Source organism: Amblyomma maculatum, chromosome 6 (genome assembly GCF_055883805.1).
Source record: "Amblyomma maculatum isolate TAMU_Amacu chromosome 6, ASM5588380v1, whole genome shotgun sequence".
Lineage (NCBI taxonomy): Eukaryota > Metazoa > Arthropoda > Arachnida > Ixodida > Ixodidae > Amblyomma > Amblyomma maculatum.
Window position 1 is genome coordinate 84,866,699 of NC_139349.1, and position 16,985 is coordinate 84,883,683.

Below are 16,985 nucleotides of genomic sequence, written 5' to 3' on the forward strand. Positions count from 1 at the left end.
TATCTGATACAATAGTAAATAGCCTTGTCACAATGTAGTCTAAATAATTATTGCGCAGATGATGCTGTTACCAGACAAAGTAAATCCCAGTGATATCCAAATAAATTTCTGGGAGCGCTGCTTCTATTCAGAATGAAAAAAGAAATGTTCCCTCAACCTATTGAATTTCTGCAAGAAATAAAAAATGCCACCTTGTTGCACATTTGGAAATAAAATAAAAAATAATTAAGTCTGGAGATTCAGTTCCTGTACACAGGAATTCCAGACAGTACACACTGTGGTACTAAATAATCAAAATTTCTTTTCTTGCTGTTCAAAACAATTTAGCACACAGGTAATTAACCGTATCATATATGACACACTATGCGGTAAGGGGTTAAAAGAGGTAGTTGGAAAGGAGGTCAGAGCTTTCTGTCAAAACTGTGACATGAAACAACTTTTTCTTCAGTAACTCTATGCTCCTCATATCAGTCGTAATATTCTGTAGATTCCATCAATGCACTCAACTATCTGTCAGAATCGAGTTTTAAATCTTAGAAATTTAGTGTCATGCTATACTGAACGTGGGGGCCCGCTGAAAATAGGCAAGACTAGTTAATAATTTCGAACGAAAGGTGAATGCTCCACAGGGCTTTTCGGAGGAAGCTAATGGGAGTGGTTATGGACCTCCGGGGCGTAAAAGACAGGTATGTGGACCAAGCAACAGTAGTAGCAAATGGTGGACTAGCTGCTCCTCGGCCTCACGCCAACGATGAAATCCTTCGGAAGCAGCATACCATATCCAGGCCAATATTCGAGAGGAACCTGTGGAATAAGAATGCAGAGTTCATTAAAGTAGCTGAATTTGCTAGTACTCGTAACAAAATGGACCGTATCTTTTAAAATTAGAAAAAATTCAAACACACAGAAACGAAAGACACAGGGACAATGGATGTTAGATCAACTAGCCCGGCAACATGCTTTATTCAAAATGGACACTTAGGCATGACACGATCATTATCATTACCGTTAATTTCAGCGCTTTTAATGCTTCCCTGATGGCGTTGCATAACGATAGGAGGGAGGAGAATATTTCTTCAGCCATCATAGATAGAAAAATGAATTGATTACTGTAACAGAAATACAATTAAAAAGGCTAAAGTATGTATAGAATATCTAGCTTTCCAAGAAGGAAGCATCATAGATTAAAAAATCAGCGGGTCAGCAATAGAAATTGTATTGTAATAAAATAGTATTGTAAGGTATGCAAGGAATGCGCGCAAAGTAAAATTTGCTTTGATTACTACCAGATAAAAAAATTATTAGTTGCTTAAGTTCGCAAGGATTACTCCGATAGGCAGCATGTTTTGGGCGATGTCGTTCATTTTTGCTATACTGGAAAACAAAGTTCTATTAAATACATCTGGGTCAGGCAAGGTATGCTTTCGCATAGAGCTATATACCAAGAAAGTCTGACCAAACTGCGGAGAGCTGTTTATGAAGTAAATTTTTTCACACATCAGAAAACTTCACCATATAACGATCAGTATATCCGCAGGCTATAAAAATATATCAGGAGGCACGTAGCCATATGTATAATCGTTGCAGGCATCGCGCTGAAGTTGTTTTCTCTAGTAGCCTTGGCTACCCACAGGAAGCACAGGACAAACTTTAAAAGGAAGATTTCCTTTAGGAGCATTAAGCCATTCTCAGCAACATATTTATAACAGTATTTAAAATATCCCCCAGTTGTTTCACAAATATAAGTGGCGTCCAGAACGTGAGACCTGAATAATAGGCTGCAAGGTGGTTGTAAACGGACGTCGAAATGAAACCCTTTCTCATGGACTGACGTACGAACACATTTTGCGCATAATACGAAGAACTGAAGTGTACATTTGTTGAGTGCATAAATATGTGTCCGAATCAGGTACTTCTGTTTAGAAGAGCGCATCTCTGCTCACCTTCAAACGAGACACTCGTTGTTTAATACATTAAATATTGAGACTGCACCCTATAGAAAAACACCGTGTTTACAAACAAAGAGGGCGCTCGCGGCGCCGCAGCCGACTGGGGGTGAAAAATAGGGTTAGCGTCCATAGGAATACATGGAATCGAAATATTCCAAAACAGTTTTCTTATTTCACGGGGCACCTGCGATGCTGTTATTCGGTACAAAGCAACTATGAACATCCTAGAACAGATCTTAAAAATATGAAATCTCATTACCGCGGCGAAGTATATTTAAAATACCGCGAAACACGTTGGGGTGCGAGTTGGAAGGGCGACTCGTAGAAATACATGCAAACACAATTTACCGGAACATTTTTCCTCATTTCGCAGAGCATCAGAAGTGGTGGCCGGTCGTTAAACGTTGACCAGTGCTTTGAAGAAGTGTGTGATAAAGTATGCATGGTGCGTCATTATGGATGCAGTCTACTTTTAAAACTCCCCAAATAACCTGTGTTATGAATCCAGACACCGCCAAAAGGCAAGCTGGGTGTAGCGAATCGCGCAGTTTTGCTTACAGTCTGATATGCTGCCGCATAGGGTAAATAAGCTTGATAATACTGTCGCTCCAGTGATGCGTCCTAGACAGAATTACATTTAAACAGCAATTGTCAAACGCCATACGACAATATGGACCGAACGAGATTCGCGCATTGCAGCAGACGACAGCGTAGCTGGCGATACCCACCGCGGCCGCCTCCAGCTCCGGAGCGTCTGCTAGCGACAGCGGGTGGTGCATGGTCGTCTGCAACTGTGCGCGGTAAGTTTATCGTGCTTTGAGCAGTCCCACAAGTCGTCAGACTTGCATTACTTACAAGAGAATCTAGTGTGTCATGAAACATGACGTCGGGGCGTCGTAAAAGACGCTCACCAAAACATGAGAATGGTTCGACGCTGCTGCACCGAGCAAAACGTTGCGGTAAGTTGTGTTTACATATAGGTATTTCTATGGGCCGCCCTCTCAACTCGCACCCCGATACGTTTCGCGGCGTTTTAAAAATACTTCGCCTCGGTAATGAGATTTCACACTTCCACGATCTATTCCAGGGCGTTCATGGTAGCTCTGTACCGAATAACGACATCACAGATGACTAGTGAAATTAGAAAACTGCTTTGGAATATTTCGCTTCCATGTATTCCTATGGGCGCTAAGTCTATTTTTCACCCCAGTCGGCCCATGCTGGCGACAGGAGCGCCACCGCATGGTGCTTACATCACAGATCGATGTTGGTATATAGAAACTTGGAAAGGAGCTGCCAAATATTTTTGATGCATGAAGAACACATACATACGTACAACTATGAGTTACAAGCTGTAAAGTTCAACACTTTTGAAAAAAAATGTGTCTTTTTTTTTTATTACTCATAGTACATATACCGTACGCTAAAATAGAGAAGAACTTGTCGACTTGTCTATAGTAGACAGTTAATGAAATTGAGTTTTCAAGCAACCAAACAAGATCGTTCTTTTCGGGCACAATAACAAGTAGGCATATTTCGTAGCTATTGTACCATTTCATTGATCATATTTAGCCATCCTACCTTTGTTCTGGGACTCCTCACAAACTCTACTTGGTGGACGGCATGAAGCAGGCAAGTCTTCACAAGCTGAATAGCGAATCGCATTCCTACGCAGTTTCTGGGACCAGCACCAAATGGGAGAAAAGTGTACGGACGGATGGACTTGACGTTCTCTTCGCTGAACCTGCATACCAGAAAAAACAAAAACAAAAAATTGATGGTAGTGAAAACAGCCAGACTTAAGCGGAGGTTGTCGCTTTTAAAAATGAGACTTTACATTTTGTGAAAGCGCGTAAAGCATTTATACTTATTAGTGTATTTTTAAAGAAAACTGATAAAAAATTGATATATTCCAGCAAATGCAGAACGGAGACATTATAGGTCATTAAAGAACCTAGGCGCCTGAAGAGAGTTTATTGGGCCTTCTGTCTGAAGAACACAGTTACTTTTATGGCTATGAAAACAGCAGCCCTTAGCCGAAATTATTTCTTCACCTGAGCGCTGTCATCTGCACGTCCCCTTTTCTACCTGATTTCCTCATCACTACTTCATCGTTGATCTGTCAAAATCATAAATGTGTCAAATGCCCTATTATTTGAATTTCTTTCCTAATCCTCATATTTCTTTTTTTAGCCCTCTCCCGCACTCAAATTTACTAAAAATTTGTTTATCGTCCCTCGTCCTCATCCTTATCCTCTCAATCTACAGTTTTAACATTTTTTTTTTCTGCGTTCCGATGGTATGCCGACTCAGCCGAACTGGGCCCAAACTATTTTCAGTGCGTCCGATTTAACCTTTAATTATCAAGCTGCACGGCGAGGATCCTCTAAGCCGAGCACTGCGAGTACTCGACTCTAACAAAGGACAAAAGAAACAATACAGATGCTGAGCTTTAATACAACAAATATCCGCGTATATAAGTCTGCAACATTCTCCCGACAGCCAATGGGATGAACTGCGCTTTAGTAGATAAGATTATTCTCTCGGCGGCCTAAGTAGCCCATCGGAGATAACTGCCAAGTAAATATCAGCCGTAAATATCTTCTGGCTGCCGGTAAAATAGGCACTGCCCTAATTAACAGGACGAACCTGCCTACCGCTAGACGTTGCGTAGGTTAGAATGGGGCGGAGCGAGAAATTGCTCCTGGGCGTATGTAGAAGACGAAGATTCGGACTGCCGACCGACGATAGACCGATGGCATGAGCTGTATACAAATTGTAATGGACAACGAAGCACAGTACTCTGACTGAAATTGTTATAAAATGACCATGCGAAAATCTTAATAGCAACAACGCGATCACCAAGAGCAGACGAATTGAAGCGTACAGCATTGCGGAATTAAGGCTACATAAATAAGACAACACACAGCGGGTTAAATTTACACCCAGCGACCTTGGGTTCTCTCTTCAGATGCGGTGTTCATTCTAGCTCCATTTCATCCTAAAACACAAAGCTGTCTAAACATTTCTGCGCACAACCAAGCGTAGCTGAAGTCATCTGGTGTGGTTTTAGCGTCAGCTGGTGTGAGAGTGACAACTTCTATAAGGCGGTCAAATGTTACTTCAAGAAAAAAATTAGCTGTGGCTTAGCTAAGGTTAAGCCTGGATATCTCGAAGGGAAAAGCCGCTCGTCTGGCCTTGCGTTTTTCATATCGTCTCTGCTGTTTAGCCTACTCCCAAGCTACCACTTCTGGATCGGTGTTTCTGCGACGTCCGACCGTTGCCTCTTCTTCTAGACGAGTCTCTGCGCCTGTTCGATGAGCAAGAGCTCCTTACATACCCCCTCCCCCCCCCCCCTCCTCCTCACTTTCCTTACAAATGCGCACTGCGCACAGCTGCGGCAAAAGGTAAAACGGTAGCGAGGAGGAGAAGCAGCGGCGCACATGCGCAGTAGCGCGCGGCGACGGTGAAAAGTCAGGCTATAGTCAGGCGACGTCATGCATGGCGGCCACCTGCGCCATGCATGACGTCACTCGGTTTCATGCATAAGGAGAAGTGGCAAATCTAGAGCTCCGGTTCACGCAAAGCGCGGTGTTGACGAGCCTAGTGAAGCTTTTCGCTTCAAAAGACAGCAATATGATATACGTCTCAAGGTTTGCGCAGGTTAGGACAAAGATAACGCTGGCACTTTCATGACAATAGATATAGGTAGCCGTTTTTTTTTCGTTGCCTTAGTTCGGTTGTGTGAGCTCACATTCAGGGCCCAAAGGCGTGGCATTTACGGCAGCACCTCTTCATAGTAGCAGGTTGAGAGGATAGCAAAGGAATAAATTTTGCGCACAAGTCCTATATAGTGCATTCTTACTAGTGAAAGGGAAGCGCTCGTTCAATTATAAATCACCTGCGGTATTCACAGCCGCAAGGGGGATATAGTGCGGTTCTGCGTGCGCTGTAAATTGACACTTGCCTTTCAGGGTTGAAAACATGCGGCTCAGGGTGGAACTCGGGGTCGTTGTGTATTGCATGGAGGGGTATCACAATAAGGCCATCACGAGGAACTGTTATTCCCGTATCTCCGACCACGCAATCTTCATTAGGTGCCCTTTCAATTCTGTCAGAAAAATACACACTTTAGAATTAGGTCGTGATTGAGTACATGTTTTATGCAAAAATTGTTTTTCACGTCGCAAAAGCATTACAAAATTGCTTTGTGCGTTACCTTTGCGCTGGTGACATCATTCTCAGGGTTTCGTTTACGACGCCGTTTAGATAGGGCAGCTTCTGAACTTCGTCGTAAGACGGTGAGGGTCCCTGCGATCACGAGAAGAAGAATTTGTGAAATAGTAAAATTCATCACGTCAAGGTCATATTGCTTGTTTTAATGAGAAAAGTGATATGTTTAGATCAAACGATACGATAGAAACGGCAATTATAGCCCCACCGCATATGGTGTGGAATGTTTATTCGTACCATTTGAGCATGAATAACACACATTAAAATGATGAGATCAAATGTAAAAAAGTGCTGTACGCACTAATCAAATTAAATTTTTATTCTCTTTCTAAAAAAGAAAGTGGTGACGGCTGAAAGACGTTTGAGAGCGGCTACACGAGGTATGCCCGCGTACACGTGCATTTAGGCTGCAAATAGTAGAAAGATAAGATTGTAATACAATATCTCACACATAACGGCACAGCACAAAATTGAGAAAACGAATAACTTGCAAAACTAAGCCTCTGTGCGGAGTTTTGCGCCAGTAGAAATTGTAAGAAATCATTGCGGGGAAAGAATAAAAGATGCAACAGAAGTACCTTCAAAAACAACCCCGTAAAAGTATACAACTAACCCCTGTATAAAAAACACAGCGTGGCCCATTGCCTGAAAGCCAAACTATAGACCTCAGAATAAAAAGCTAAAAATGCTTAGGAGCAATGCCGCAAATGGCAGCAAAACCATTACTTCCATTACTTTTACTGGTACGTTTAATATAATGAATCACTTTTCTTGCCTAGGTTTGGTAATGTAATGAATAATGAAATACTTTAGGTCAATGATTCTGCAGCAAAAGATTTATTTCCTTTCGAAATTACTTTTATTAAAGTAAATTTGCTCTTTTTATGGACAAGACTAGATACGCCTGGTAGGCTCCCTCGAAAGCAGGAACGAAGCGCGGCAAGCCTGGGCCAGCGTAACTGATCTGCAAAAAGGGACAGAAGTGTGTAAAACTGTGCGTCTGACACAGCCGGCGTCTTGTGTAGCCGGGTCACTTATTGCGGATTTACTACTGGTAATCGCTGCCATTCCCCAAGCAGAAAATCAATGTAGAGCACGGAGATGAGGCTCCGCCGAACGGCATATGGCAAAGAAGATAGGCTTACTGGCCATTGATGCGTTCACATCTATAGTTTAGTGAAATTTTATTGTGATTGTGTACGCGTACGTGGTGTGAGACGCCCGTAGAGAGGTACAATTTCTTCAGATTTTGACTGACAACATTTTTATCATAATAAGCACGGTGCTTGGCCAGGCTAATCAGAAAACATAGGCGTCTTTCATTTAAATGAAAATAAAGAACACACCTCTGTCGACTAGTCTCGCATTACAAATGAAACAAAGACGCCTATTTTGGATAATTTCTGATATGCCACTGGTCCTAACAAAAACCTTCCTTGGTGTTTTCTGCACTGCAAGTGGACTGGCTTGTATGCTTGCTAGACATGCACCGTATTGTCAAGCTAAATGGATCATTTCCTTCAGGTTTAATTTTTATATAATTTCACTTGAGACATATCTTCTACCTATAGATCTCTGAACATGTGATAGACTCCTTACCTTGGCGTCCTTTCTTTCCTTTTTCTCCCTTTGTCTCCCTCTCCAAGTGTAGAGTAGCCTACTGGGCACCACCTGGTTAACCTCCCTGCCTGTATATTCTATTTGCTCTCTCTCTTTCTCTCTTGTAGTATGCGCTCTTCGTTCTTCATTCGAAGTCCCCGTTGACACAGCGTTTTTTCCTCGAAATGATCCTTATCCGAGAAGCCTAGCTTTCAATCCTATTGGAATAAATTAGCGCCCTCCCTTTTAATTCGTGGGTCCCTTGATTGACCAATCACCGAAAAAGTTAGGCCTATGTTCATGGGTTCAATGTATTTTTGAAGTAAAGACAAGAATAAAACTTTTTGTTGGGCTAGTTGGTCCATAACGATATGAAAATACGTCAGCGCAAATGCAATAATTCCGGGCATGCCTGATTCATTTTTTTACGTTTTTTACTGCCTCAGGGCATAATCAAAAATGTTAAAAAATTTAAAGGGTATTACATGAAAGAAAAAATGTTGGTTGTTCTAATAAAGTTCAAGAGAGAGCGGTGATAAGGCCGTTGCGTCCAAGCGATGTACGAAGATAAGTTATTCGGCGAAAGGCCCACTGCCGCTAGGTGCCAAATTCTCGTCGGCTTCAGTGCCGGGCAAACCCACAAGTACTGAATATCTGCCTCATTACCTTGAGACTTGCAGACAGGACATTCTGGACGTTGATATAAATATTGTCACGTAGGGGTGACAAGGTCGACGACACAAATGAAGGGGGTCGATGATTGCACTGAAGAAACTTTTTATTGGGCTGACTTGCGCCCGCAAAAGAACTAAGCAACTCGGCGGCGGCGATAGCAGCAAACGTGCTCGTCGGTCGTCGGACAAAGAATGCCCGTCACACTCGTCAACGATCAATTTAAAGGCTGCACAGAACAATCTAGATAACGTCGCAAACAGCTACCAGCACGGACTGGAACATTGTGGAAAGACACACGAGTGGCCGGAACCTTCGAGATAGATCTCGGTGCATCTTGCGCTACAACGAAACTGATAAAGCTGTGACTTGCGACATCGAGCATTAAACAAAGATTACGGAACTAATACGCGATCCAGAATCAGAGTGATAAGCCTGTACGCCGGCGGCTGTTGAAAAACAACAAATACACTTTGAAGGTTTCGCGGCATTACTCCCCCCTTAAAAAAAAACATCGCCTCGATGTTCCAAAACAAAGCAACTTAAACATAAACACTGCGAAATTTAAACACCACAGATTCTTTAACGCGCGTAATAAGGCTTCAGTCGTACAACATGTACAATTTCTGGGCGTGGGCGTCGCCGTTGTGATGCTGAAGTTCCGTCGGGAATGACTTCATAGTCCAGTGGTCCGACGCGGCGAAGGATTTTGTACGGCCCAAAGTATCGACGCAACAACTTTTCACTTAATCCGCGACGGCGAATTGGTGTCCAAACCCACACTTGGTCTCCTGGATTGTACTCTGCGTGGCGGCGTCTTAAGTTGTATCGTCGGCTGTCGGTGCGCTGTTGGTCTTTAATGCGCAGCCGTGCGAGTCGTCGGGCTTCCTGAACTGGGAGGCTAACGATCCACTGATGACTGAATAGTCAGCTCCGGTGTCTACTAGGGCAATGACTCTGCGACCGTCAACATCAACTTAAAGGTCACTTGTTCGCGTCCTCGCATTTCAGGTGGGCCTTAGTGTTCGATCTCGGCTCCGTCGTTTCTTCAGGTCATGGCCGGGGCATACCGTTGTTACTTCGCTGGACGGCGGTGTCTGCTTGCACTCTGGTCGTGTTGTCGTCGATGTCGTCGTGTGGAGCGGCGATGAAATGGCTGTGTCGTCGTTAGCGGTCGTTGGCGGCGGAGGATCTTCGTCTTTTCGCCGTTGAGCAACCTCACCTCCAAAGGTTGCTGCCTTTAGTTTTCCCTACGGGGGCTAGGAGACCATCCTTGCACGTAACCGCGGCCCGGCGACGCAAATCGGGCATTGTACGGTGATGGGGAGCGCGACAGACGCCTTGGCGACGAGTGCTCTCCGCTGCGCAGGATGTCGTTGATTTCCTGTGGTCGCTCGCCAGGACGGAGTCGTGGGGCGTCGACAGCGAAACCACGGAGGCCGATCCGCCTGTACGGGCAGTGACGGAGGATGTGTCCTGCCTCACCACAATGGAAACAGAGCGGTCGGTTGTCAGATGTCCTCCAGGCGTCGCACTTCCTGGGGCTTGTTGGTCGTTGGTAGGCTTGGCGGGCGGCGGTCAAGGGGCGGTTTTCAGGAACAGGACGGTAGCGGCAAGGGCTCGGAAAGTCATCAGGTCGGGGCGGAGGGCGACGTAATGCACCAGCGTAGTTCATTACTGTTGCCTCGTGTGCTGGAACAGTCGCAGCCGTCGCTTGAAGAACGCCCAGCGCCTGTTGGACTTCTTCACGGACGACGTCCGCGAGCGTCGCCACCTACGGTTGTTGCGATGATGGCTGCATTCGACGGAACTCCTCTCGCGCGATCTCCCGGATGAGGTCCCGAAGGTTCTCTCCGCTTGCAGATGCGCTGGGGTAGTGGCTTGAGTAGTCGGGCTGAAGGGGTCACTCATAGTGGCGCATCCGGGTGTACAACGTCTTCTCGATGGCAGACGCTTCTGTTTCAAATTCCGCCACGGTTTTTGGCGGATTTCGGACAAGATTTGCAAAAAGCGATACTTTGACGCCTCGCATTAAAAATTTGACTCTCTCACCTTCAGTCATGTTAGGGTCGGCGTGGCGAAAGAGGCGCTTCATCTCTTCAACGTACGCAAGGACAGGCTCATTAGGAAGTTGAAGACTTGACTGAAGGAGTGCCTGGGCTCTTTCCTTTCGGACGACGCTTGAAAAGGCAGTCAAGAACGCTTCCTTGAAAATGTCCCAATCTTTCATAGCTGCCTCATGATTTTCGAACCAAACTCGAGCATGTCCTTGAAGAACAAAGTAGACCTGCTTGAGTTTCGCAGGGTCGTTCCAGCCGTTGAAGTCTGCCACACGGTCGAAAGGGTCCATCCAGTCTCCAGCATCTTCATCCGGTCGTCCATGGAAGCAAGGGGGGCTCACGGGGTTGGACGAAAACAATCGGTGCTGTAGGCTGGGCCATTGTCAGCGTCGATGCCTTCCGAGATCGAATGGGGTCAGGCAGCAGACCGTGTTCGGGTTGTAGGCCTTGTTCCTGCGACAGAGTCAGACACCAATAATTTCGAAAACTACGTTGTATCGGTGTCCCCAGCATCCCCCATCCCCCCCCCCCCCCCCACACACACACGTTTATGGAAGTCGGCGGCTGGCTCGGGGACCTGTAGGCTGGTCTTCCAGGGCGACAGGAACACGGCTTGGGTCTTCGCTTGAAGGATCAAAGGCAGCACCTCCACCAGATGTCACGCAGTGGTGACAAGACCGTACACGCCAAAAGAAGACGCAGGGGTGATGGTACTGAAATAACTCTTTATTGGGGCTGACTTGCGCCCGCAAAAGAACTAAGCAACTCGGCGGCGGCGATAGAAACAAACGTGCTCGTCGGTCGTCGAACACGGAATGCTCGTCACACTCGTCAACGCTCAATTTAAAGGCTGCACAGAACAATCTAGATAACGTCGCAAACAGCTACCAGCACGGGCTGGAACATTGTGGAAAGACACCCGAGTGGTCGGAACCTTCGAGACAGATCTCGGTACATCTTGCGCTACAACAAAACTGATAAAGATGTGACTCGCGACATCGAGCATTAACAAACAAACATTACAGAACTGATACGCGGTCCAGAATCAGAGTGATAAGCCTGTATGCCAGCGGCTGTTAAAAAACAACAAATACTGTTGCGGCATTATTTCATATTACTTTTGGGTAGCCTGACCATAATATATGTCTTTCGCGCCTTCCCCTTCCTGCGACAGAGTCAGACACCAATAATTTCGAAAACTACGTTGTATCGGTGTCCCCAGCATCCCCCCCTCCCCCCCACACACACACGTTTATGGAAGATCAACCGCAATGTACAGCCTCTGTTAGCAGCGACTCAAGATCGAGCAGGAGCACACCAATTTTGTGAGCTTGGTCGCTTGCTTTGGAAGAAAAATTTTTCTTCTACGGTCCTCTGCTTCCTCCTGGTGGTTTCAAAGATCCTATTATATCCCGTTTTGCAGGTCATGCACGTGGTCGTCACAGAAATCGTGCGGGATAAATTTCGGCACGCCATGTCATTGTCTGCCTCACATTCCGAGTGTGGCGACTATACACGGAAGCTGTTCCCGAACCATATCAGAAACAGCAACCCTCAAGCAGCTGCCGTTCTAGAACCACGAGCCATTGTCCGCCTACGCAGCAGCCAGCCGTCCGTCGCCCGCCCATGCCGAGTTCCCAAATTCACCAGGATACGCGTTTTTCCCAGTGGGAACTTTCCAGGCACTCCCAGTCGGGCAGAAGCGCCCTGCGGCGCTCCTTAGATCACCGACCTTTGTGGCTTTGCTGCGGGCAATCGGCCACGTTTATCGACACTGCCGTTACACGCGAAGAGAGTCACGACTTCCCCTCAACTACGCCTTGGCGCCATTTAAAGCGCGTTAAAGGCCTATTCCCCCCCCCCCCCCCCTTACCCTCCCCACACACATACACACACAAAAAAATTAAACTCCACCTTTAAGGGTATGACGCGTAGCGTAGGCTACCAGCCCAGAAATAAACACCCGTTTGAGCAAAGCCGTGTGAACGTGAACGAAAACGTAAGAAGTGAACATACAGGTACTGGCAGGCTGAGTCTGATACCGCCCTCCCATATGAAAGAGAGACCCGAGTTGGCAGCTTCTGCCAAACGTAACGTTAGGGAGCCTTACGTCCAGTTAGTGCTCTGCCATGTCAGCTGCCAGCTATCGCTTGCCATCGTCATGCTCGTGGTTTTTCGCTCACAACGCCAACGCCTGCGGACGAATTGCCGACGCCGGCCGCCGACGCCGGATTTTCGATGGACGTTGCTTTTAACGCTATTGCGTTCAAACAAGAAGGGATGAAGGACATAGAAAAGATGTCGTATGATTCGTGAAGAAATATTACTACGACTGCCAGGATGAAGGAACAGTTTCTTCTCTTGTGAGGCGATAACAGCCTTGCATTCGCAAGCAGGGGTATTATTGCCGGGCTGTACAGCGGCGCGTATACACTTCAAGCCTTCGCGATGGCATAGCTTAGACACTAGACCACGGAGGAAGCTTAAACAGTGGACGAGGCTTCGATTGAGTCTAGCGTGGATTCTTTGGCTCCAGCCTGAGCGACGGCGCTAAAGAAACACATTAAGAAACTGTCGCGTATACTTGTGTTCAATGGCAACGCATGATAAGAAAAAAATGTAGAGGTTCATCTCTCCCTGATTCCACTCAAGAGGGTTAGCTAAAAGCCGGCGCCCCATTCGCTGCTTCCGCTTCAGCATTGGCTCCTTTCCGTGCTTGGTAAGCTTCTCGGCAACGGGCTTTTCTGGCTTCTGGCTTTTCGACAGTATCGGCAGACTGCGTGGCACGGATACAGTCCCTGTCTTTAGGGAGAGTGGTTTCATTTACTCCATGGCGCCTGTTTTCGTCATGCCGCATGGTTGATTCGCTCGACGCATGTCGAAAATTCAAGAGTAGTTCATGAAAGTAGCACATAGATAACCCCTATTTTAAACCGCGAAGTATCGTGTCCATGAATGCTTCGAAGGTGACAGGTGCATAGCAAAGGCTGTATGACATCATATCAAATTCGTAAGGGCCATCGGGTGCAAAAACAACGTTTTCTATTTGCGGGATGGATGGACAGGAATTTGCCAGTAGCCCGATCTAAGGGGCACGGCAGAAAAGTATGAGGCCAAAAAAAAAAACGCAGTCGATGTCATTGTCTATACAGGTAAGGGGGTATAACTCGTTTTTAATGACCGTATTTAGACGGCGGTAGTAAACGCAAAAACGCCACGCACCGTCCTTCTTCTGGACAAGAATCGCTGGGGCAGCCGAAGGACTCGACGACACTTGAATGGCACCCTTAGTTAACATCATTTTCACTTGTTCATTTCACTTGGCCGTAGGCCGGCGTCAGCGTTGTAAACGAAAAATCACGAGCATCGCGCTAGCAGGCGGTAGCTGGCAGCTGTCACGGCCGAGCGCTCACTGGACGTAGGGTTGTTTGACATTCATTCGGCAGAAGCTCCTTTCATATGGGAAAGTGATATCAGCATCAGCGTGTCATGACCGTTGCATTAACGTTACCCCTAAGCCACGCAGGCCCGCTCATCCGGCTTGGTTAGAACAGGTCTTTAGAAGTGGGCTGGTAGCCTACGCTATAGCGCCATACCCTTAAAGATGGAGCTTAAGTTTGCCCTATAGCATTTTGTCAACAGCGCAGGTAACCGGCTCAAGCATAGACGGCAACATACTTAAAAATCCGCTCTGTTTCGTTGTCCAGGTTCTTCTTGGATTGCTCTACGCTGCGTATGACGGTTCCCGGCCGATCACATGTGTGCAGTACATTTCTATGGATGACACAGCAGCACCGGCCATGACCAACATCACCACCAGCCCAGACGCCTTCATCATGTTGCCGATAACAATTACGACATCCCACGTGGTTCATTCGTCGCCTATAAAAGACCCATCGATTCGATTCTTCACCAGTGGGCTCGGTTGCAGCATAGACGGCAACATGCTTAGAAATCCGCCCTGTTTCTCTGTTCAGGTCAGTAACTACTTGCCTGCGTATTGCTATCGAAGCGACAACCGTTTTCTTGTGTTGCTGCCCTGCCTACTATGAGTTAAAAGGTTTTTGAATTGTGTTTTGCCGCCCACAAATTATTTGTTATCGTGTATTGACATTGAAGCCAACTCTGTGCCATCTGAAACGGAAATGCTATCTGAATTGTTAGAAGGATAAAAAAGGATCAGTTTGACAGTTGAGGAGATACCGTGCGCGCAGAGAGAAATAGAAAAAAAAACCTGATAAAGATAACTGAGCGTGTTTATGGCTTCGATGAGCAGCTGAAAAGGTTGAATGCTCTTGACATGAAAGTCGAGAATGTGGGGTCATCAGTGTCGAAACTTGAATCGCAGGTGTCAGCGCTTCGGGATCAAATTGACGTGTTGGAGAATAGAGGGCGCAGAAATAATTTAGCCATTTATGGCCTTGATGAGCCAATTGATGAATCGAACGATGAACTAGTAAAAAAAGTATAAGAAGACATTTTTGTTAAATATGTCGGCAAGGAGATAGATGGCATTGAAAGATGCCATAGGATAGGAAAAAAAGAACCAAGTAAGTCACGTCCTGTTATTTTAAAAGTTCTCGACTATTGTGAAAAAACGTCTCTCTTCAGATCAGCTCATAAGCTAAAGGGCTCTAACATATCCTTATCCGAAGTCTTCTCCAAACGTATTCGCGACATAAGACAGAACTTGTGGAAAAACTGTGCAGAGAGAAGAAACAACGCAAAAGTTAAACTGGTTTATGATAAGCTTAGTATGAATGGTGACTTCTTCAGTTGAGACGAAAAGAATAATTCACGGTTCCAACTAAGCAAGACAGGGTTTGACTGACATCACAACTTTAACGCCCGGTCAATAAAGTTAATTAACATGAATTGTAGGAGCATAATAAGCAAGGTCGCCGAGTTGGAGGCTCTTATCCTCTTGTAAGATTCTGCTCTCGCAGTACTGACAGAAGCCTGGCTAAATGACTCCATATATGACAGTGAGTTTCTTCCAACGGGTTACAGGACATATAGGAAAGATCGAGACGGTAGAGGCGGAAGTGTCTGTATTCGTTTCAAATCATCACCTAATGTCCTGAAAATGCCCGATATACACAATGTTTAAGGCATTTTTTGTAAAGTATACTCTAATGGGATTAAATAAATTATAGGAGTAATATACAGGCAAACCAACTCTCCTGATTCTGTGTTCAAAGAGCTGGCGAAATATTTATATCGAATATTACAACTAATGACCGAATAATCCTTTCAGGTGACTTTAATTTGCACAATATACGCTGGCCAACTTTCTCGCTCATAAAACACGATCTTGCTGGTGAAGCAATGCTGAACATTCCATTTTCATATGGTTGCTACAAATAGTTGAAGACTATACCAGAATTCAGGGATCTTCTAAATCTGTTCTGGACTTGTTTGTCGCCAGTGGATCCATCAAGGCTCAGACGGGGTGCGAAATACTTGCAGCAATTTCGTACCACCTTGCGGTGGTACTAACCCTCAGAATTACTTCATTACACAGAAATATAGAGAGTTTATCTTTCCCTGCTTTCACTCGGGCAGATGATGTTTCAAATATTGACAAGTTTGCATTCAAATTTGATGAGTTTGTTAACAGCAGATGCGATGTAAATGAGCTTTGGGTCCGTTTTAAAAATATAGTACATGACTGCAATAGTTATTTTGTACAGCGAATCACGAAGAAGAAGAAACACAGAAGCCCTTGGATTTCTCGTGAAACACTCAGGTTAAAATCTGCTTAAAGGATTGAAGAAAAAATCCAACCTCAAAACTCTGATCACCTCAAAAAAGAAATCTCTGAATTAACTTCAAAGCCTAAAGATTAAGTATGCTGAGACCGGCAGCGCTATTATGGTGACCTATTGCCACGTTAAATTGCATCGGCACCAGAGAAATGTTGGATAAGCATTAGCCCCATATCAGAACAGTTTGAGGTGTTTGATGTGAATGGCACGATGTTTCATGACAGCAAAGATTAATGCACACTTTAAGTCTGTATTTACTCAAGATAATGGCAGTTTACCTTGGTACGACGAAACATGCCTGCCTCCTATACCTGATATTAAGATAACTGAAGAGGACATTTTCAATATGTTCTTCAACCTCGGCATCTGAAAATCTTGCGGCCAAGATGATATCCCGAATGGATTTCTTAAACGCTATGCGGAACTTAGTCTCAAAATATTTACATGTTTTGTATCTAGAATCCTGCGCCTTGGTCAGGTGCCGGGCGACTGGAGGACCGCTCGAGTGAAGTCAATCCACAAGACAGGAAATGAGCAGCACAATCAGAACTACCGCCCTATTTCATTGACCTCATCTGCTTTTTAAATCTTGGAGCACATAATTCACAAACATATTTTGGTATTTTGTAAGGAACATCATTATCTAACAACTGACCAGCATAGATTTCGGAAAGGCTACTCAACAATAACTCAATTGGTTCAAA

General features: G+C 45.4%; 1 protein-coding gene across 1 annotated transcript; it reads right to left on the reverse strand.

The window, feature by feature from the left end:
• Positions 1-723: 723 nt before the first annotated feature.
• Positions 724-14,351, reverse strand: LOC146186178 (cytochrome P450 3A19-like). The gene is made up of 5 exons (XM_084607995.1): positions 14,271-14,351; positions 6,169-6,260; positions 5,917-6,060; positions 3,531-3,693; positions 724-804 (listed from the first exon to the last, which is right to left on the reverse strand). Exons 1-5 carry the CDS (start codon positions 14,349-14,351, stop codon positions 724-726), a joined length of 561 nt encoding a protein of 186 aa, XP_084464121.1.
• Between the last annotated feature and the right edge of the window lie 2,634 nt (positions 14,352-16,985).